This window comes from Carcharodon carcharias, chromosome 7, assembly GCF_017639515.1.
Source record: "Carcharodon carcharias isolate sCarCar2 chromosome 7, sCarCar2.pri, whole genome shotgun sequence".
In the NCBI taxonomy this organism is placed as follows: Eukaryota; Metazoa; Chordata; class Chondrichthyes; order Lamniformes; family Lamnidae; genus Carcharodon; species Carcharodon carcharias.
In genome coordinates, this window is record NC_054473.1 from 138186427 (window position 1) to 138210856 (window position 24430).

The 24430-nt window shown below is 43.0% G+C and overlaps 1 protein-coding gene across 7 annotated transcripts in view; it reads left to right on the forward strand.

Annotated features, from left to right (window-relative positions):
• rpgrip1l (RPGRIP1 like) overlaps positions 1–24430 on the forward strand; it is a 298740-nt gene that overhangs the window by 113241 nt on the left and 161069 nt on the right. For all 7 annotated transcript variants that reach the window (XM_041191778.1, XM_041191780.1, XM_041191779.1 and 4 more), the window contains 3 exons: positions 14912–15018; positions 15275–15325; positions 19903–20082. In XM_041191778.1, coding sequence (XP_041047712.1) covers positions 14912–15018; positions 15275–15325; positions 19903–20082 — 338 coding nt within the window. The remainder of the gene's footprint in view (positions 1–14911; positions 15019–15274; positions 15326–19902; positions 20083–24430) is intronic.

The window sequence follows — 24430 nt, forward strand, 5'->3', positions numbered from 1 at the left end:
TAGATGACATGACGATGAGGCGCCTTGACCTCCCTCCGGGTGGATCATCTCCTGCAGGAGTCAGGGCGGGTCCCTCGGGCACCCACAGGGAGGGTGAACACCAGCTGGGCACCCGGTGGTGGGGGGGGGGTCTCCTCTCAGGGAACTCCAAGGGTGTGCAGCGCTCATAGCCCTCTCTGCCTGTGACCCCATTGACTCCAGCTTCTCTGGCTTCCTCTGCTGCTGAGCAGGTGACCCTTATCAGGCCGGGACCCTCCAGATCACGGGCAACTAGAGGACTTCTGCCAAGGCCATCGCAGACATCAGGATGTAGCAGTCAGCACGCTGCCTTCACCTCTGCTGCCGATGCCGGAGCTGCACCCAAGCATAATGCTAGGGTTAGGAAAGTTAACAGAAATTGATGTCACTTTTGGGTCACGGGTGTGCTAGACATATAACTAAATTGCATGTTTGTTAATACATTTGATGGTTAAGTAAATGTTCCTTTCAACTAAAGGCATTGTGATCTTGCACATTGGAGTCCTCTTATTTTGAGGTTTAGCCTTTCTCCTACGCAGTGATAGTGTCCCATGGTGAGATCCACATTCCTGTGATGTTAACCTCAGTCAAACTAGTATCTGCACCCCTTGTGTGATGTTAGGGAGATGTATTTAAATCTTTATTGGAAGTATGTGATGTGAGCATTTCTCACCTCCCTCAAAGAACACCATTGAGCAAGGGCAGCTCATCAGTATTAATAATCTAGCAGCATGTGTGTCTCCTCAGTGGTGGTGGCAGAAGAAAAGACATGCACGGGAGGAGGAAATCCCTAGGCATGTGTATATCTTAGTCTCAGCAGTGTTTGCATCAGTAGATGGCGGCGAAGTCTTCACGTCTTCTCTCGCATTGATCTTGTTCCTAAGTGGGCTCTCAGTTCCCAGAGTGAGCTCACTCACAGGGCCCCACAGACCAAAGCAAAGATCATGGCCTGGCAATTCATGAGGCAAGTGTAAATGCAGGACTCGTTCTCACTGCAAGTGGGTGGACATCCCCGAGTTGAAAGAAGATGGCATCAAGGGCAAGGAGAGATGTGGCCATATTCCCTTGCTTGACTTTACTCTTCCTGGGATCTGTCAGTGATTAACGTATCACAGGACATCCCACCCGTCTTCCTTCCTCCGTGGCATGATCGCACTCATACTGAACTTCAACAGCCTCCCGAGGTTCCTGAGCCTCTGGATCTTCATTCCCCGATAAGCTCTCATCCTCCCCTAGGTCATCCTCTGGCAGGGGTTCAACTCTTTGCATTGCCAGATTGTGAAAGGTGCAACACACTGCGATGATGCGGGAAACCTTATCAGGGGTGTATTGTAGTGGGCCACCTGAGCAGTCCAAGCATCTTCAGAAGCCCTGTGGTCTGCTCTATAAGGGAGCATGTGGGCCTGTGAGCAGCGTTGTACCACTCCTCAGAACGATTCTGAGAGCAACGCACTGATGTCATTAGCCAGCGCTTCAATGGGTACCCCTTATCCCTGCAGACATAATGGCCCCTCGAAAATCTCAGGCACCTGGGAGTGACTTAGGATGTAGGAATCCTGGCAACTCCCAGGGTACCAAGCAAAAACAAATGTGCTTCTGGTGATCGCACACCAGTTGTTTGTTGATGGAATGATAGCCCTTGTGGTTTATAAACATTACAGCCTGCTACCATGGAGCCCGGAAAGCCACATGGGTTCAGTCTATTGCACCCTGCATTCTTGGGAAGTCTAAGATGGCAGTGAAGCCAGTGAATCTTGCAGCCTGGCTATCTTTGTCCAGAGCAAACCTGACATAATGATGGGCTTCCTGTAAAAAGCGTCTGTGACCTTCTTTATGTATCAGTGTGTTGCAGACTGAGAGGTGCCACACAGGTCGCCGGTTGATCCTTGGAAAGAACCAGAGGCCAAGAAATTGAGTGCAGCAGTCATCTTCAAAGTTACTGGCAGGGGATACCCTCCAACTCCAAATGACATCAGGTCTTCACAAAGAATGTGGCATATGTTGTGTTCCAGATCTTGGAACAAGTGCAGACATGCACGGCATTGTCTCTTGCTCATTTGTTAATAGGAGACTCTTGGACGAAAAACCTTAGGTCTGGCGAGTTGCCTCTGTTGTCTGGGTCTCTCCTCCTGATCCTCCTTTTCATGCTGTGGCTGCACTTTACCATGTCCCTCCTGCTGGAACTGCGCATGGATTTGCCTCTCCCTCCTTCACCTCCTCCATTGCATTAGGACCCTGATGAAGGCAGCATTGAGCCCTGGATCTGTATCTGCTTTTGCCTTCTTTCTTTAAGAAACATTGAAGACATTAATGATTCAAGGGGTGAGAAAGCAAAGCTTAGAGGATGACACATTTTGAGACTGTAAAGGTCCATACTTTTCCCTGCCCTACTTGCATGGTGGCTGATGCCGCCTGGTGCCTGAGATACTAGCATACACATTGAGGCGACTAAGATGGCATCGCAGTAGTATCGTGAGCCCTGCTTGGGATGCTGAAGTTTAAGTGAGATGATTGACTCAACCTAGCCCTGTGCTCCAATCTCTGATGTAGCATATTAATGACCAATCAGTTGCACATGGACAATGAGTGGATGTCCTTTGGCCCATTAGGAGTGTGGCATCTGGTAAACACATGACAGGCCTTCATTGATGGAATGCCATATATGATACACCTGTGTCTTCCTCACTATTATCTGCTTCCCAAATTCTACATTCCTATGTGTGACACTTGAGATGCAGTGATTGTGATGTGTAGCCACTGAGTTCTGAGCATCTCTCCATATCCATCCTTCAGAACCTTATGTTTCAATCATTACCTCTTACTCTTCTAAACTCCAGTGGATACAAGCCTAACCTGTCCAACCTTTCCTCACAATACTAGGTATTAGTCTGGTAAACCTCTGAACTGTTTCCAATGCATTTACGTCCTTCCTTAAATAAGGTGACCAATATGGTGCATAGTACTCCAAATATGGTTTCACTAGTGCCTTGTACAACTAAAGCATAACCTCCCTACTTTTGTATTCAATTCCCCTTACAATAAATGATAACATTCTATTAGCTTTCCTAATTGCTTGCTGTACTTACATACCAGCCTTTTGTGATTCATCACAAGGAGGTCTTCCTCCTTTCTTTCCAAGCAGACTCCTGCTCACTCCGGCGGCAGCAAGAGGTTAAAGGGCAACACCTGAAAGGCCCCCCTCATGTTCGCCCTTGTCCCTGACTGCCATTTCACAGCCTCACTTCCCCGTTGACCCTCTCGTGTTTGTCAGCCTGACCCCTCACCTCACAGCCCAGCCCCAGTTGAAGTGCTAGTCTCTGAAAGTGGAGGCCTGCATGAGTACCACAGTACACTGGTGTTTATCGAGACAATGAAAGCAAAGAGGAGCAGTCCAACACTACAGCCCCATCAAAATGGCATTCATCGCAACAAGATGGCGCAGCACTATGGCAGGTGTGTTCCACTCACCTCAAAGTTACCAGCAATGTGCATGCCACTCCTTTTCAAACGGGTTTGACACCGGCATAATTTCCCACTGGCGTGACGGAAGATTGCAAGTTGTGGCAAGAGTCTGGCGAGCAGCTGTTTTAATAAGCATTTGTGACATGCTAATAAATGGAAATGGCGCTTGCACACTAGTCGGCAGGATAACTGATCCGCCATGAAAACATCATTGGAAGAATTGTGTTTTTATGGTGGCAGATTTCCGATTTTTTGCCTCCCACTGGATTCTCTGCTCCCGCCTCCACAAAACCCATCATGGGCAGGATGGGAGAATTCCACCCATTGCCTATTAAAATACCAAACTTTGATATGGGACCCCTACAAGGCAATTGCTGCTCTTGACATTTCAATTATGATATGTTATTACAATTAAGAATCCATTCTTCACATGTGAGCATAGGTAGGGTGTGTCAGCAGACTGCTGGATTTTAATGAGGTGTGGGTCATCACAGCCCAGCTTGATGTTGTTCTAATCTGATGCCTGCACAAAGATCATTCAGCAAGCATGACAAGTCGCAACCAGGGACTCCGCTGACTTAATTTTCTGTCGATTTGTAATTTCCACATTCATCCTGATATAATTACAAACAATTTTCATTTTCATCCCAACTTCTGGTTGTCAGTACTTCACAACCCTTATGTTGAACCATTTCTTTGTTGATAATTATAGAAACTTGTGATAAGTGTTTGGCAAATTTGCTGACCTATCATTGGTAAATATTTTGAAGTGTGAAACGTGGGCCAATGGTTTTAAAATGTATTACATTTGTACCTTTTGAATAATACAGTAGTTAAATGATAAAAAAAGAATTGTTTTTTTTTAAATGCCACTCTTCATTTCCATTCCCAATTGTGCCAGCTAAGTTGAAAATATTTGCATAGTTGAAAGTCAATTGCAGCCAGGCAAATGGAGTGAATCTTTGTTGGTCTTTCAATTTCTGAGATGGGCGTTTGTTATAAACACAAGATTAAGCACTGGCTTATAATAGGGCAGTGCTCCATCCAGTGGCCTAGCCAAGAGATGACAGAGCCCACCAAAGTTTTGTGACATTTGAGTAAGAAGTAGGCATAAGGCAAGAAACTAATAACCCTTAAAATATTTAAACAGCACTAAAGATTGTGGCTTTCTAGTTAGGAACCAGCTGCACCAACTGTGACAAGCTCGAGATGCCAGACTGGTCCAAATTAGATTTCTTGACATCTACTCTCTCCTCAATCACTAGAAAATTTATGTAAGATGTATCAAATTGGACATCCTTCATATTGGTCAGATTTTTTTGTTCTGTTGAAGGCAAGGTTCACACCAAATTGTTGGGTTAAAAGTCTTGTCTTTTTTCATGGGTTTTAGTGATCCATTGTGAAATGGAAATTATCTTCATCCTTAGCATAGTGAAACGGTCACACTGATGAGCAAGTAAATAAAAAATAAAGAATTTACATATTTGCTTTTACTTTGCTTGTTTATGCATTGTAATTGGTTGCAGTAATGCCACTTCTAGTGGTTCACAGAAGTACTACAGATTTATTGGTGAGATTGCATTAATTTAAAATAGTAGTTAAACAAGTAGCAAATATTGATTTCTGGCTAGCAAAATTACTTGGTTATTATTATCCACAGCCATTATAAGTGTAGGCAAGACTTTTCAACCCCTCCTTTTACTTATTAATGACAGGTACCTTTTTATTTTAAGTGTGTTGGTGTAAAGTTTGAGTGTGTAACTTGCTTCTCTGTTCTTGGAAAGTTTAATAACAGGAATTAAATGTAGATTTTTGAAAATCTTTTATCAATGCCATTTATCTCTTGTTTGTGTTCTCTTATCCCTGTTCTTTTCAAAATAAAATATGTTCTGGGAAAGAATTAAGTTAATCACTGGAATTTAGGTTGTGACATCAAAAATAATTAACTCTGTTGTAATTTAATTAATGCTGATGGTAAAGTATACCAAAATATATGGTGCAAAATTAAATCAAATCATGCTACTTTTTAATTTTGGAAAGCTACCATTAAATAATGTTTGAAGACATCCATGCTATCTGTCCCACTTTCACGCATTTTCGTTGGTATTTTGGCTTTTTGAACCTGTGTAAAATGGCATCATCATTATGTTGAAGCCTCTATACTGATCCACCGATGTCGCAAATGCAATAGGTAATTAGGTTAAACTTGAATAGAAAATCTATTTAAGATACAAAGATATCATACCAAAGTCAATTAGGCTAAAATTTTAATCATTCTATAGTCCTTTATGGAAATAAACTATCCACAGCCTCATTGTGTGAAAAAGCTATATCACTCATAGGGACTAAATTGGTTCTAAAAAAAATTGGTTTGTGTTTATGAGACTAGAACTGATCTAGAGCAAAGTTAGCATATCAGAGGACCAGTAAGCATAAAAATCTATTCATAATTACTGCAAAAAGAATAGTCTTCCAAACACAATTTAAATTGGAGTAAATGTAGTTGTTTAAACTGACAAACTTACAGAAATATCTACAAGTTTTAAGTATTGCAAGCCTCTCCATAAAGTGATCATTTTGGAGAATGTCTTTCTTTTATTTGTGCATAATTCTGTAAATTTTTATCTCGTAATAGTAGTAACCTTAGCACCCTCTGAACAAAAGTGAGAACGCTAAAGGAAACTACATTGCATGGGCATCAGGTTCCGAGTATGACAAACAATTGCATCCCAGAAACACACACAATTTATCATTCAGAAAACTATTAAATTTAATAACATCAACCATGATTTTTTCCCTCAGATGCTAAAAGTTTTTATGTAAAATGTATCAAATAGGCAGTTTCTTCATGATGGTCATTGCAATGCAAAATGCCTGCAATTTTGGAATGTTAAGACTTAAGAGTATGGACTAAAAAGGGTTAAGAAATGAGCATCTGTAAGACGTTAGAACTTTCCAGAATTACACTGTAAGCAAAATAATACCCTGCAGTTGTATCATGTTTTTAATTGTAGTGTTTCTGCAGAACAATTATGATATATTATTCTTTAAATAAAAAAAGTCTGTTAAGGAAGTGGGTACAAAACTAAAATGCAGACTCCACAGAAAATGTACAAGATAGAAATGATACTTTTATTAGCAAAGTAAAGCAATTGTCATAGCTTTTTTATACTTACAGGGATTTAATGTTTGATTAGATTAATATTTTAAATAACAGCAGATACATTTTATAGCAGTTAATATATTGTATTAGTTCATATTCTAAAGCATTAATTTTTATTTTTAATATATATTCAACAGATTGTAAGGTAATATGAAAGGGTATGTTCACCAATGTAAATTTATATACAATTTCCTCAAATACAGCACTTGTTATTTCTGTTAGTTATTTGTAGGGGCTGAAATTCACACAACCCATTATTTATGTACATGTGTAAGGAGCTTAACATTTCTTTTCAGGCAACTGCCAGGGATGCATGAAAAATGGCACAACTCAAGGTTGAGTTGGATATTTTTCAGGTGTCCTTGAGGTGCAGTACATTTGTCCCTGAAATTGGGGGCAGGATTTTCCAGTCCTACCAGTGGCAGGCATCGTCGTGTGCAGGATTGGAAAATTTGGAGAGTGGCCAAAAGCCAAATCAAAAAGATCCAATTTCTAAGCCATATTATCTGTTTGGCTTTTCTTGACAAGTTGCATCAAGCATTTAGATTGGAATTAATTTGTGATTCATAATTTTTTTATTCATTCATGAAAGGAGGGTGTGGCTGGCAAAGCCAACATTTATTGCCCATCCCTAATTACTCCTGAGAAAGTGGTGGTGAGCCGCCACTTGGAACCGCTGCAGTTCGTGTGGTAAAGCTACACCCACAGTGCTGTTAGAGAGGGAGTTCAAGTATTTTGTGTAAATAATTTAAAAATGTTTGCTCAGTGTCAAGTAATGACCTTTGGACTAAGATGGCTTTAGTTTTAAATAAAATATTTTTCTTGGTTTTATGAAGACAGGAGGCAAAATGGTGGAAAAACTCAACTTTTGACTTGCCCATCTGGTGGGATTGCATTGATTCTACATCAGTGTGTGCCTGATTATTGAACCAAAATCAAGGGAGCCAAGCCACTATCCATTTGGAATCAATTAATATGTTTAGTTGTAAATTCATTCCAAACAATACTTTGGTACCTGGATAATATGTTGCTGTTTTCATAGGCCATAGTGCTCAAATTTGGCAATTCTTTATTTATTTATTACTTATTTATTATGAAATTTAGATTTCAACATGGGTTTAAAATAGTCAATATAGGATTGGACGCTTATTATACAACCCATCTGATTTTCCTTTCCACTAACTTAAATGGATAGGAAAATCCTGCAGGTGTATAAAAAACAGCGAACCCAATATTATTTATGGCTGTGTTTGCTGCCAACGCCGCACATGCGCAGTTCTAGTGTTTCTCCACCATGTTTTTTATTCTTTTAGTGCAGGTCTGGATGCCAAGTTTCCAAACCTCAAGTGGACAAAGGGGCAGGGGCTGTTGGATCGTAGTGGGTGTGGGGCAGTGGGGACTACAGCGTTTACAGCTGTGACATTGATACATTTAGAAGTTTAATAGCAGTTATTCCCTCTAGGTTGTTTGCGATTACTCTGCAACTCATCCCGTTAAATTTACACTTATAGGATATTAGTATTTGTGTTACATTTCTCCTTTTCAAATTTCAGTTAGATCATGAACCAAGCCTGTCCCAGTTAATCAACATTAAATGTAATATGACCCATGACCTTGTTTACCTGAAGCATATTGTAGCAGAATTATATCCTCTGTGTAATCAAGACATTAACTGCTTTCTGACTGAGCAGAGTGATGTCTGCGCAAACTAGTGTTCATACACAGGTGGCCATTTTGCATTGAGAAGAGACACAGTGATTATTTACACTTCTGCTATTGAAAGTTCCAGTGGATATATCCAAAATAATACTATGATGGCATGGTGTCCACAATGGGGTAAATTATACATGGATGTGGGATGAATGTGCCATACTTTCTTCTTTCTTACATTAAAAATATCTGCTATTTTACAAAGTAATATTTTAATTTGCCTCTTGTATGATACAAGAAGATTTTGTACAATTCTTGTATAGACCGTTAACATTTAAAGATAAATTTAAACATGCAGTGATCAACTGAAGAAATTATGCCACAAGATTCCACTGTTAAAATGAAAGAATTTTACTATACAAGGAACAAGTAAAGCAAACACTTATAAATAAACCCTGTCTTAGGTAAATACTCAATAGTATACATCGAAAAGCCTAACAAAATACAGTCTCATATACTTTGGAGCAGAATTCTCAACTGAATCTCCCCTTTTTCCATATGACTTCCCCCAGAAAGTCAATGGCTAGTTATCAGGCTCTTGAAGGTTCCTACACTTCCTGAGTCCAAAGTGCCACAGTTCTCAGGAATTCACTTCAACTTCTCCTCAGTCTTCCAGCTATTCCCTGAGGTATGAAATTTCATGGGGAGCTTTCCATTAGCTTTTAGCTAAGTGATCCTCCAACATTTCTTCAAAACCTTATGATTGTGGACCACTCAGCTCAAACTTTGGCTTCATTACATTCTCCAAGCCAACTGCTTTGTGCCTCCACCTCAGAAATATCTCTGATTTCTGATAGCCATTTTGCTTCTGGTCTACAGTTGCTTAACATCAGACCCTTTCTTTCCCTGCCTGCTGAACTCAGGGCTTCCATCGCCAACCTGGGTGCTTTTAGCTCCAACCTCAAAGATTTTCTGGAAAAATGCCATAAATTCCCAGAATTCCAGCCAAGGCTCCATCCTGAACTACTCAGCCCATGGCAACAGAGGTTAGTTGAGATGTCCAATAGATTTTAGATTAATTAACCTTCAGCTTCAAAATCAAACGTTTTGACCCTGAGGTCTACATGAATATTTTACATTTCTAATGAAGTCAGGGAAGTTCTCCTCAGACTTACTGTCTGCAGTTCCCCAGCTAAATGAAGGCCACCTGCTGCTTTATGGCTTTCATTCTCCTAACTTTGACCCCATAAGTATACATGGAGCCTTTTGAACTGCCATTATTTGAGGTGTTCTGGAAATCGCTAAAGTCCAGCATTTGAATTACCTTACCCTTACAAATTTAATCTTCCCCAAACTAAAAATTGCTTTAAATATTAATATGAACCATGAACTCAATGAAAATGACACGTTGTAACTATAATCTCGATTTAGGTAGACAACAAATCAAAACAACTGTATTGTAATTCCACAGTCTTTCAAAAAACGTTCATGATCAGGTTGAGCTAGCTTTAAACCTTTGGGATGAAAAGTCCTCAATCCTAAAATTCCTGTTATCATTTACAATGGGCGGAGTCGTCCCAGAATTACACTAAGTGCAGTAGCAGGCATGTAAAACGATGGGCAGCATCGTCCCAGATTTGCACTGTGGCTGGCTTTTCGTGCCGTATCGGCCTAAGACTGCGGCTTTAAATATTAATTCCTGGGAAACACACTGCTTTCATGGCAGGTGGGCTCTCATTTGCCCGCCATGCCATTACCTCGCCGATTCATCACGCCGAGTGCCATATTTAAAGTCCAGCCACACGCACACCTCTCAGTACTTTCAGCCCACGACTGCTGCAAAGAAGACATGGCCTTGAAAGACAAAAAGACTGCAGTCCCCAGGTTCAATGACATGTCCCTTGAGCACCTTTTAAACACAGTAGAAGCTCACCTTGATGTCCTCTTCTCCAGCTCTGGCCACAGGATGGGCAGCAATCTCACTAATCCAGCTTGGAAGGTGGTGGCAGCGGTGGTCAGTGCCAATGTCCTGCAGAAGAGGACAACTACCCAGTGCTGCAACAGAATGAATGGTCTCATCTGTTCCGCCAAGGTAATTCACTCTTCTCATTACTCTCAACTCACATACTCACAAACCCATCACACATCCACAAGGATCTCACACCCCAAGGGACAACACCACTAACTCTCACACACACCCTTACATCTCCATCAGGCTCATACCCTCGAGCTTATGTCATCATCCTGTCCATGGCTACACTCACCACACAAACATTCCACACAGTACCATGTGTCCTGCTCACAATCTATCCATCTGTTTTCATGCAAGAGAAGCTATTCATTTAAGCAGGAAGAGGTCCCAGACTGTGGGTGGAATGGCCCACATTAGGCCTCTCACTCACTTTGAGTAGTGTACCATCACACTGATTGGTGAGGACATGGACTGTGCTTGTGGACATGGTGAGGTCAGCGGCGAACACCCTCTTACAGATCCTGCGGCACATCAGCCCTCTACGCAAATGTGGCTGCTTTCTCTTTTGCTTTTGACTGTGCTGCCATGCACTACTTATCTCTATTTTGGATCACAGGGAGCTCCATCAAGTGACCCTGACACCCTCAATCAGCCATTCCCTCAGCTCCATCCAGATCCTCACCGCCAGCCAAGAGGATACCTCCTCCATTGAAGAGCTGGAAATAAACAGCCTGGAAGATTTGCCACAGTGCTTACCCCCACCCTATACCAACGCTGATGCACACACCTTAGTGGAAGCTAGATCTAGAGCAGGCTCGGGTTCACAGTCTGGTGGTCACTGCACGGACTCATGTCCGCAGCAGCAGAGGCAGGTTCGTGAGAGCACCCCAGCACTCGGAGGACTGCTGGGGATCAGGCATCTGTAAATTCCAAGTCAGATGACGAGCCTCTAGATTTGGCCTTCCAACTCATCCTGAGAGTCAGCAGAAGCTGAGGGAACATCATGCAGAGCTGTTGGAAGTCCTCAACAGAGTGCCACGTGAGTAGAGGACTGCGCCCATCTGCTCTCTGATGAAGTGGTGCCCACGTGTGTGTATGGAGGTCTTTATGGGAAGAATGGCGGACACCATGGAGACCCTGGACCAGCAGAATGCGGAGACGTATACAGACCTGCACTCCACCACGTGAGCCATGGGTGAGTTCCTGCAGTGGTAATGTGAGAAGGAAATGGAGCACCTCGACATCGCTCCTGGTGCTCCTTCCCCTCAACGAGTCATGACGGGGCCCATGGGCACTGGAAGGGAGGAGGAGCGGCAGCTGGATACCCCTGGGTCATCCATTCAGGAATCTCAGAGACTGTTCTCTCCCTCCAAGTCTGCTTTGCCTGTGAGCCCCTCAACCTTGTCTTCTATCACCACAGAGGGAACAACTCGCTAACGAGTGATTCTGGAGGGAGAAAAGTGAGTGTGGCAGGGCCTTTCAGAGCCTCACGCAAGTACTCTCCCACATATGGGGATCCATCACATATACTCACCTCAATGTCCTGAACCTTTTGAAAGCTGTCTGCTGGAGTTCCCTTTCAGTTGTCCATCTGAGCTGACCTACATCTCTGCCCACCCAATGATCACATTCACATGCAGCACCTGATCTCACCCACCACGTCTGTCATTTCACTTTCGATTTAGACAACAAGGTCTGGATTTGGTTTTTCATGTGCTCCCCTGTCTTTAGCCCTGACCCAGTCACCCATTTCCTTTCACCCATCAGAGTTGACAACCCCTGGCATCACCTTCCACCTCCTCTCCCTGACCTACTAGCTACAACCCTTTTCCTTTGGGGATATCCAAGTGAACGTGCATGTTCCCTTCCATCCCAAAAATCCCACCCCCATTCACCTCCCTAACCACCTCTTTTACACCCTAGGGTCCATGTCTGCCTCCAAGTCCCCACCAATCACCCTTGCCATCCCTTCTACCGCTACTGTCAAACCCTCACCCTCCCACCCTACTGCCTCACTTTGCCTTCGGTCATTCTCATCTTTCCCTCACACCATACCCACCCTCAGTTCACTCCCCAGGAGGCAGTCATGGACCCATCAGACCTCTCCCTTGCATGTTCACCTGGACATTTCTCTCCCCCCCCCCACCACCAATCCGGATCCCTCCTCCCTCCCCCCCACCCCCTTCCTCCCCTTTCTGCACTTCTTCCCACCTCCAAATCCCTTCCCTAAAACATACCTCCCCAATTGCCATCCTCTCCCCCATTACCCCCTCCTTCCTCTGTATTCCCTCCCCCTTCCCAATCTCACACCCCCGACACCTTCATTCCCCACCTCCCAACCTCACACCCCCTACCCCCGACACCTCCATTCCACCCTCCCGACCTCACACACCCCAACACCTCCATTCCGCTCCTCCCAACCTCACACCCCCGAGGCCTTCATTCCACCTCCTCCCCCCACCCCCCAGCAAACTCACCCCCTCGACACCTCTTCCTCTCCCAGTTGATCCTGGACCTTCCTTCCCCACCCCCTCGACCATTATTTCCATGAACTGCTTCGTAGCAGATCCTTGTCCACAAGAATCCACCCAGCATGCCATGGATGTTTCTCCAGGACCTCGTTGCTGTCGGGCTCCAGCATCTTTTGCTCCTCAGATGTCCATGATGTGAGAAAGTCCCTGACGGTAAGTCCCAACTTTTGCACGTCACAGTTGTCAAGACGTGTTTTCTTGCCGACATGGGTGGACGGTCCAGCAAGGGGGGATACATATGCTGATGTATTACAATATGGTTCCCGATGGCGGGAAATGCAGCCCGCCATTGGCAGGCAGAGCGGACGGTCGCAAACTGGTTTCACTATATTGTGAAACTGACTTTTGGCCTTCTCGCTATGTTGTCCGCTCATGCCACCAAACACGCGCGATGCCAGTGGGCACAGAAAATCCTGGCCAGTGCTTTACCCGCTGGCCGCAATGGCGGGTTTTCGTGCCATGTCGTCCCCTTCCCAGCACATTATTTATACAGTCACGGGAAACATGCAGTTTCGCTGGTGGGGTTCCTCCAATTTGCCCGCCACGCTGTCACCTTACCACTTCCTCACGCCATGCACCATATTTGAACTGTGGCCATGCACACAGCTCTCAATACTTGCAGCCTTCTGCTGCACAGAAGATGTGGCCCTGAAAGGCAAGGAGACTGCAGCCCACCATTTTTCTGACAGATCCCTGGCACACCTTTTAGATGCTGTGGAGGGCTGCCGCGATGTCCTCTACCCTCCCTCTAGTTGCAGGAAGCCTATCAGTGTCACCACTCTGGCTTGGGAGACGGTGGCAATGGTGGTCATTGCCAATGCTGCACAGAAGAGGCTTGCCATCCAGTGCAGAAAGAGGATGAATGATCTCACCTGTGCCACCAGGGTAAGGCAACCATCTTATTACTCTAAACTCACACAACCACAAGACCATCACACATTCACTGGCATATCACTCACTGCCCCCTCAAGTGACATCACCATTCACTCGCTCACACACACCCTCACATCTCCATCTGGCCTCATCTCCTCTGGAGACTGCCCCCTCAGCCCTCATAATCTTGAGGCCACTTGCATGGATCAACATGTGCCCCAACACACACTCTGGGATACCCCCCTTTCCCAGTATAGCCCTTGCCCTGCAGCCTCTTCCCTTGCCTGAAACCACTTCTCCCCCTTCCCCAAGCAAGTCCTAGCCCTACAGCCGTTGAAAAACCACCCCCACTCTACGGCTGTTCTGGCAGGTAGAGACCTGCCTGTGAGGCCCCCCCCAAAAGTGATGTGGTGCTGCCTGCGATGCCTGGCGCTGATGACAGCGAGTGCTGCCCGAAGCAAGGTAGGCAAACAAACCTCAATGTCCCAAGTCAATTGCAGCTTGCCAGGTGCACCTCGCTTATGTACAGTAGTGAAACGTGTCGACATGCAATCACGCTGATGTTCCCAGGTGATCCAGCATGGGGGATGATTCCGGCAAGCAGGACTTATAATGAGATGCTGAAGTATTGAACTTACATTCCCAACGTGTGGTGGCAGGAAACGCCGCCTACAATTGGCGACTGGAGCGGACCATGGCAAACTGGTTTTATGTCAGTGTGAAACTGATTGCCCACCCCCCGCCGCCTGCCGTGATGTCTTACATCAATAGGGCTGGAAAATTCCAGCCAATGACTAAGAGATTTCCAATTACTAACACAAACTTGCATTTATGACTTTTCATGACCATTGGATGTCTCAAAGTTCTTTACAGCCAATGAAGTATTTCTGAAGTCTAGTCATTGTTGTAATGTAGGTAACAACTCATCTTAATGAATGGTAAAATGCTATAAAATGATTGGAGGAATTTTTTTCCATCTACTTGTAACATATTTGTAAACCTATTCCTGAAGAGCATTTTTACTGTTCTATAGCACACAGGAACTTTTCTCCCAGGATTTTCAAAGGAATTATAGAGAACATAAAATGTTAAGCACTTCAGAACAAAACTGGGCACATGCCTCTCTTGGTTTCACTTGGCTACATTGTTATTAGACACTGCCATTGTTACGTTCCTATTTTAACACATTGTTGCTTGGTTTTGTTTTTCTATGGTTTCCATTTATTGTACAATGAATGTCAGAACAAAATGAGCGACTCTCCCAGGAGAACAAAGAACTTCAGTTGCACTATCTGGAACACAAGCAACAGTTGGATGAACTAAAAGAACGTATGAAGTTCTTCACCAAAGTAAGATACTTACCTGAACTGAATTTATATCTGCCAGAATGTGACAATGCTTGAAATGTTTTATGCATAGAGTAAGTACACCAGCTTTCTGCATCATCAAACCTTTGAAAAAAGAATGTAAAATGTGATAGTTTATTTATTCATGATATTCAAGCCAAATGTCATACTTGGTGAGAATCTAGTATGTCATTTTCAGTTGTCCCTGTATTATTCATTTCCACTTAATAATGCCCTTTATTGACTATTTTAATTTCAGGAAAGTGATATTGATGTGGCTGAACTCAGCGAAGCACTGATGCTCATAAAGGTAATGCAAAGAAGTTGAGCCCTCTTCCAATTTGTGCCTACCCTGTGGTCTAATAACAATCTGACCCTCATATGCCCTGATTGGAGTGACTAGCATTTTAAGAGGCAAATTCTTTGGTGAACCTTCAAGTGGCTAATTTAGCTTACTCAAGCATATGAAAATGTCAGAAAGAGCCAGGAGTGTAAAGTCAGAGAAGAGTAATATGAAGTTTATTTATACTGTGTTAACATTTCATCTTTACAACAAAGTTTAGTTAGTTTACATCCAGAAATATTTGCATAAATATATATGTGTGTGTATGTGTATTATATATATATATATATATATATTTATTAACATTGTTGAGCGTTTGGGTTGAATTTTAACATGCAAAACGTGCATAGCTCTGGGATGTTATAAAGGTAGAGATTGATAACGTGCCAGGAAGCCAACTCCATCCACCCATTTCTGTATTTAACTGCAGTGCTTTAGGCTGTGTGAGAGCAATCCTTTCGGGAAAGGCAAGTCATCAATTTCAAACCATTAATCAGTCATTTAGAACAATATTAACAGTAGTTTTGCAATTTAACTGTGTGTCCATAAGTTTCCCAGGCTTCCTGGAACTCAAAAGCAAGTCAAGACCATTATGTCAATTGAGGGGTCTGAAGCGATGACACAGAAATATGCCGATAAATATTGACACCTCACAACTGCTTTCTTGCCTGCTTGTGTGAAAGGCTTTGGGCTGAATCATCCAAGGACTAGCAATCACAATCAGATTGCCACTATGCTCCTATTATTTTTACCTTGCAAAAGTCCCTGCATTTCCCCAGCCCACCATTTCCGCAACATAAAGCAGTCCTACAAACAGCCAAGCATCCCTTTGAGAAGCCCCTATTGCTTTTTTGAATATCTGATTTGGTGTTTTGATTTTATGAGTCCTTTGAAGATGCACCCTGTGAGAGAATGACTTCCTCTGAAGAGTCATCGTCTTCCTGGACCATGTTTAGTGGGAAGCCTGAACGCCCTGTGGAAGATTAAAGATATGCATTAGAACTGTTCAGATAAGAGTTGTGATCGTTCTACACATGATCATATTTCACACTTCTGCTGGCATAATGTCAGCTTGAGTGAGCATGTATGCCACGTGGCTGTCTGGTATTTAATTCTGGCACTAGCAACTGGGAGATCCTCATCTCTCCATTTCCAATGGCCAAGCACGCAAAAGTTCCACTGATGACTAATGCCACCTCTTCTGCAGCTGTCAGTTTGTGATGGCTCAAAGCAACCTCCGCTTCCTGTTTTCCTCCAAGGAGGGAAAGAAGAGACCTATGAGGGACAGTAATGGTATATGTTATGTGGATGGATGGAGAGCTTTTGTTGAGGGTGACTATGAGGAAGAGGCATGACATTATGTGAAGGTGAGTGTCAGTGGTGGATAGACACATGGATATGTGAGGAAGTGCATAGACAGAAGGGGATGGATGCATGTTGGATCCCATGCCCTTGGTTAGTTGGGGGTTAAAGGATCCAGGTTGCATGCTTGTTTTGGGGTGACTGAGTTGGTACAGAGACAGAGAATATCAGTAGATCATTGTTAGAATAAACACATGCTGTTTATTTACAAACTGCAGCTACACTTGTGTGCTCACAACTTGAAACTTTGTCTTCACTCTTCAGTGTCTAACTCAAGACTCTGAGGTAGGCCACGCTACTCTGCTACTGGGTATTAAGATCATATGATCTTACATTAAAACGCTTAAATGTATATTACACATCATATTACCACATCCCTCCCCCTTTACTGAAAAATACATTTTACAATTTTTTCACTATATCAAGTTATTTGCACAGTTCAGTATTTTACAAAGTCAGTCACTAAGGGAGTTTCCTTATGCAGGTAGAACATCTCAGCTCTACAGCTTGAGAAGTTTGATTTGGAACCTCCTTTACTGAAGTTGTCTTGAGAATCTGGTTCTTCAGTAGGTACCTGTAAATCTGTTTCTGATTCTTCCAGGTATAGTTGGCCCTTCAAATACATTTGTACTCAGTTGAGTTCTTTCAACAGAAGATGTTGATTCAGTCTCAGACACTGGTGGAATCATTTCTGGGCATTTAGTTTCTCCTGTTATATGATCTACATGTCTCCTTATTACTCGATCTTCGACTTTCACATGATAGGAAAGAGGTTCCACTACTGCACTTACTTCACTGAACAAGCATGCTGGTCCTTCTCTAAAATTTTTGACAAATACCTTCTCTCCTACGGTAAATGTTCTGTCCCAACTGTGACAATCATGTCCCATTTTCTGACTTTCCTGCCTTCTTTCTACCTCTTTCCTTCCTCCCCCGCCAAGTTTAGTATAATTAGGCTTAGTCTCGACCGGAGACGGTGCTTCATCAACAATTCCTTAGGTGTGATACCTGTTGTCGTATGAGGGGTGGTTCTATGAATGGAAAAGAAAACATGCTAATTTAGTCGCTATCGAATTTCCAGATAATTTCTTCTGATTTCCTTCGTTCTTCCTCGCTTTTTCCCGTGGTTTTTCATGCTTTTACTCTCATCACTATTTTGTTGGATCCAGTGCCCTTGGTTAGTTAGGAGCTGAAGGATCCAGATTGTGCACGTGTTTTGGGGTGACTGAGTTGGTACAGAGACAGAGAACATCAGTAGATTGTTAAAACTCAGCAGGCCAGGCAGCATTTGCGGAGAGGAGCACAGGTAAGGTTTCGAGTCCGAATGACCCTTCAACAGAACTAAGTGAAAATAGAAGAGAGGTGAAATATAAGCTGGTTTAAGGATGGGTGGGACAGGTAGAGCTGGATAGAGGGCCAGTGATAGGTGGAGATAACCAAAAGATGTTACAGACAAAAGGACAAAGAGGTGTTGAAGGTGGTGATATTATCTAAGGAATGTGATAATTAAGGGTAGAAAGCAGGACAAGCAAGGTACAGATAGCCCTAGTGGGGGTGGGGTGAAGGAATCAAAAAAGGCTAAAAGGTAGAGATAAAACAATGGATGGAAATACATTTAAAAATAATGGAAGTAGGTGGGAAAAGAAAAAATCTATATAAATTATTGGGAAAAAAGGGATGGGGATGCAGGAGAGAGTTATGATCTAAAATTGTTGAACTCAATATTCAGCCTGGAAGGCTGTAAAGTGCCTAGTCAGAAGATGAGATGCTGTTCCTCCAGTTTGCGTTGATCTTCACTGGAACAATGCAGCAAGCTAAGGACGGACATTTCACTTGCACTTCCCTCAATTTAGTCTACTGCATTCGTTGCTCCCACTGCGGTTTCTTCTACATTGGAGAGACCAAACGCAGACTGGGTGACCGCTTTGCAGAACACCTTCGGTCTGTCCGCAAGCATTACCCAGACCTTCCTGTTGCTTGCCATTTCAACACTCCACCCTGCTCTCATGCCCACGTGTCCTTCCTTGACTTGCTGCATTGTTCCAGTGAAGCTCAACGCAAACTGGAGGAACAGCACCTCATCTTCCGACTAGGCACTTTACAGCCTTCCGGACTGAATTTGAGTTCAACAATTTTATATCATGAACTCTCTCCTCCATCCCCATCCCCTTTCCGATTTCCCCCCCCCCCCTTTTTTTTCCCAATAATTTATATAGATTTTTCTTTTCCCACCTACTTTCATTATTTTTAAATGTATTTCCATCCATTGTTTTATCTCTACCTTTTAGCCTTTTTTGATTCCTTCACCCCACCCCAACTCCACTAGGGCTATTTGTACCTTGCTTGCCCTGCTTTCTACTCTTAATTAGCACATTCCATGGATAATATCACCACCTTCAACACCTCTTCGTCCTTTTGTCTGTGACATCTTTTGGTTATCTCCACCTATCACAGGACCTTTATCCAGCTGTACTTGTCCCACCACCACCACCATCATGCAACCCCCCCCCCCCCCCCCCCCCCCCCCCCACCCAACCCCCCAAACCAGCTTATATAAAACCTAGACTACATTTCGCCATTTTTTTAATATATTCTTTCATGAGTTATGGGTGTTGCCAGCAAGGCCAACCATTGTTGCCCTCGAGAAGGTGATGGTTCTATTGTACTCCCAAATTCATCAAATTGCATGTTTGGAATGTTCTTTTAATACTGGAGTTGAAATCAATTTATGTGCACCATCATCGTGCCACTTGCACGAATTGTTCAAGAAACCCAGAAATGATATTGGAATTGATGTTTTGGTTAAAAAGCAACTGAGAGATGCACTGATTGCACTTTCTTCTGACTTTCCCATGCACTACCAAACCTATTCCCCTGCTCCCAGCTCCTCAGGCACTTAAAATCCAGCTATTTTACTATCAGGAGGAAAGTACAGCAAGTTTTTTTGGGGTACGAAGGACAGGACAGAATTATAACCTAGTGGTGATATAAAAATATTAGGACAAACCTCAGGAAAAGAATAAATGTTGTCTAGCCATGGAAAGCAAAAATATATACCTGTAAGCCAAACTGGTACTAACTTTTTGCACACTATTTTGCTGTTTGTTATATAGATTTTTGTATTTGCTTTGAGTTGGAGAAAGCTGGAAGAAAGGTGTCATACATTTTTACCTTTATTTTAGGTTCGTAAACATCAGAAGAATGGAAATCTTGAATTCCTGGAGAAAGTAGAGCATGACATTAATAAAGATTTGGAGTACTCTGTGCGAGAGCTTCAGGCAGCGCATGCAGAAACTGTTCAAGAACTTGAAAAGACAAGAAATATGTTACTTATCCAGTACAAGATTAATAAAGATTATCAGGTAATTGTCTATATTTCAAAGATGTTACAGGTACCTCAAAAACATTACTATTTCAGTAGCATGGAGCATATGGAATAATGCTACAAAGGGATGAGCTGGATGGCTGGAAACTTGTATAGAAATATTCAGATAGGGAGTGGCTGGTGAGAAGGACCTGGATTTGTGAGCAGACAACACATTGAAGGAATTTGAAGAACAAAAGAAGTTGGAGATGAAGTAGTTTAGAAACACAGAGATTGAGTATTGGTGTTATGTGGAAGGAGATAATGATGTCAGTTTTGAAAAGTGCCTAAGGAGATTGAACTATTTACAATCTCAGCATGGAAACCATGAGAGAAAGTTGGGTGATCAGCAGTTTAGTGGGAAAGGGATCATGGGAACACGAAATGTTCTCATGACCAAGATGAGCTTGACAAGGGAAGTTGGCACAGAAACTGGAGAAAGATAGGAATTAAGAACCAAGGCATAGGGATCTCCGGGACATTTGACTTGATGGGCCAAGGAAAAGGAGGGTTAAGTGACTATTTCTGATTTCATGTTTTGAATTTAAATTCAGAAGATTCACTGGAGAATGCTACAGCATTTCTCCTATTACAATTTATTTTGTTCACAAATTTATGACATTTTGTTTTGGAAAAAGGAACATTTGCTTATGTTTTGATAGTCTGGGTGCTCTTCTTAGCCTATTGATGTCTAGGTTTGTTATATACAAATCGGTTTGATTGGCTTTAACAGAACTTTAACCTAATAACATTATTATCATGTAGTGGTGAAAAGAACCAATTTCTGCTGACTGTCTTGGAAGCGTTTAAGCAACTATATTCTGATAACTTAGTTTGAATACCATTATTGACTGATATTTCATTCACATTTCCTTTGATAGTGAGTTTGCTAGTCTTCACTGCCAACAGAGTATGGGAGGGAAAACTATCCAAGTAGAGTTGTTCAAGCTCCTGATGGATTGATCCAGATGAAATTGTTGACATGGTGTCTATTGTGATGTCACAGATCAAACCATTCTCCTTAAAAAGGGTTAGCATGTTTAAAGACAAAACTTGGTGAGGAGGTCAGAATAAATTTGTGAAATATTTTGAACAAATTTTTGTTAATTCCAGTTAAACACCTCTACGCTTTCCTACCTCCAGACTTGAACGCTTTAACACATCACCTTACCAATCTCTAAGATTTCTCACTTTACGAACTCCAATCTGGTTAAACCCCATTGCTGTATAGTCCCACACCAAGTCCCATTTGCCAATTACTGTCCCATCTTGCTAATATTCATTGGTTTCCTGTCAAAAACAAAAACTCGTATTTATGTAGTGCTTTTAATGTAGTAAAATGTGCCAATGCACTTCACAGAAGCATTTCAAAACGAAAAGACCCCGGAGTAACATAGGAGATATTAAGACAAATGACCAAATGCTCCATTAAAAAAGGTAGTTTTGAAGAGGGTCTTAATGGACGAAAGAGAGGACACTGTGGAGAGATTTAGGGAGGAAATTCTAGCGCTTAAAACTTTGGCAGCTGGAGGCATGGCTGCCAGTGGTGGAGTAATTTAAGATCAGAGATACTCAAGAGGCTAGAATTGGAAAAGAGAAGATACCTTGGAAGGTTGTAAGACTGAAGGAAAGAGATTACATGGGTAGAGGAGAGGGTTAAGGCTGTGGAAGGATTTAAAAGCAAGGAAATTGAAGCCTTGCTTAATAGGAACCAATGTAGGTTAGCGAGCACAGGGGTAAATGGTTGAACAGGACTTAGTCCAAGTTAGTACTTGCGCAGCAGAGTTTTGGATGACTTCAAGCCTACGGAGGGTAGAATGTGAGAGGCTGGCAACTCCTGTATTGAAATAATCAATCCTGGAGGTAATAAGGACATGGATGAATGTTTCAGCAGGAGATGAACTGAGGCCAGGGCAAAGTCAGGCAATGTTATGGAGGGGGAAATAGCTCATCTTGTGGTCGAATATGACATCAAGATTGTGAACAACCTGATTCACCCTCAGACAGTTGCCAGGCAGAGGGATGGGGTCAGTATCTAGGGAACAGGGTTTGTGATGGATTTGAAGACAATGGCGTTGATTGCTCAATCTTTAGTTGGAGGAAATTTCTGCTTGTCAAACTAGCAGTCTGACAATGTAGACAGTGGAGGGGGTCAAGAGAATTGTTGATAAGGTAGATATGGGAGCCATCAGAGTACGTGCGGAAGCTGGTGTGTTTTTGGATGATGTCACTGAGGGCAGCATGAGGAATAGGAAGGAGTCAAGGATAGGTTCTGGGAGGACATGAGAGGTAATGGTGTAAGAGCAGGAAGAAAAGTAATTGCAGGTGAGTCCCTGGCTCCAACTTGACGGATAAGAATGAAAGCAGGCGAATACAGTCTAACCCAGCTGGGCAACAGAGGAGAGGCATTGCAAGAGGATGGTATGGTCAGCCGTGTCTAAGGCTGCACATGGGTCAAATGGGATGTGGAAAGTTAGTTTATTTTTGACAGAGTCCAATAGGATGTTATTTGTGACTTTGGTACGAGCTATTTCACTACTGTGGCAGGGGCAGAAACCTGATTGGAGGGATTCAGACATTGGGACCCTGGAAAGATTTGGGAGGCAACACAACATTCAAGGACTTGAGAGGAAAGGGAGTTCAGAGGTGGTGTCCAGAGTTGGTTTTTGGAGGAGAGTATGATGACAGCAGATTTGAAAGAGAGGAGAAAGAACCATTAAAAATATCAGCTAACATGAGAGCCAAGAAGGTGGTCAGTAGTTTTGTGGGCATTGGGTGGGGGCCCACTATATCCAATTCAGTCTGTGTCCCTCGGACTTAAGGAAGTGGAGCTGAAGGCCAAAGATAAAAACAAAAAACTGCGGATGCTGGAAATCCAAAACAAAAACAGAATTACCTGGAAAAACTCAGCAGGTCTGGCAGCATCGGCGGAGAAGAAAAGAGTTGACGTTTCGAGTCCTCATGACCCTTCAACAGAACTAGGTGAATCCAAGGAAGGGGTGAAATATAAGCTGGTTTAATGTGTGTGTGTGTGTGGGTAGGGGGAGAGAAGTGGGGGGGGGTGTGGTGGTGTGGTTGTAGGGACAAGCAAGCAGTGATAGAAGCAGATCATCAAAAGATGTCACAGACAACAGAACAAAAGGACACATAGGTGTTGAAGTTGGTGATATATTATCTAAACGAATGTGCTAATTAAGAATTGATGGTAGGGCACTCAAGGTATAGCTCTAGTGGGGGTGGGGGGAGCATAAAAGATTTAAAAATATTTAAAAATAATGGAAATAGGTGGGAAAAAGAAAAATCTATATAATTTATTGGAAATAAAAAGGAAGGGGGAAGAAACAGAAAGGGGGTGGGGTTGGAGGAGGGAGGTCAAGACCTAAAGTTGTTGAATTCAATATTCAGTCCAGAAGGCTGTAAAGTGCCTAGTCGGAAGATGAGGTGTTGTTCCTCCAGTTTGCGTTGGGCTTCACTGGAACAATGCAGCAAGCCAAGGACAGACATGTGGGCAAGAAAGCAGGGTGGAGCTGAAGGCCATACTGACAGAAAGGCCAAGTTGAGAGAGAGTAATGATTTTAATGGGGACTTGGGCATAAAACTTGGAGGTGAGAGTGTGGTTGAGCAGACTGGTATCTGCATAAATATTGTGGTGAATGATGGGCCAAAGGCCAAACAGTTGGGATTTTGAAAGTGCAGTTATAAATGAAATATATGAGAGAATTTTTTCCAGAGGCAGATACAAAAGAAGGCCAGGTTGGGAGAAGGAAGGGGATGTTGGTGGGGAGCGATATGAGTGAGTGATCATAGATGGCCTTATCTGTAATAAACATTTGAGGTGGCGAGGGATGGCTGTGAATATGGGTGAGGGGGCTTATATGGAGGGAGAATTTGGAGAATAGAAGAACAGTGAACTCAGATGGGAGAGACCATGATGATTTGAAACAAAGATTGCAATCACCAAGGATGAGAAGTTGCTCAGTGCAGAGGCTGAGGGAGGAAAGCAGTGAAGATATGATACATAGTTGGGGAGTAGAGAACAAGATTTACAAATGAGTGGCGTCAGGGGTAGAACAAGGTGAGATGTTCAAACGAGGAGAATATCTCAGGGGTGGAGGGGGCAGACCAAAGTGTGATTTGATGATAAGTGCCACACTGCCACTGCAACAAGCTGGACGGGGCAAGTGGTGGATAGTAGGGGAAGGTGTCATCATCCCTCACCCAGGTCTCCATTAAGGCCATGATAAAGCAAAATACTGCAGATGCTGGAAATCTAAAACAAAGACAGAAAATGCTGGAAAAACTCAGCAGGTCTAACAGCATCTGTGGAGAGAAAGACAGAGTTAATA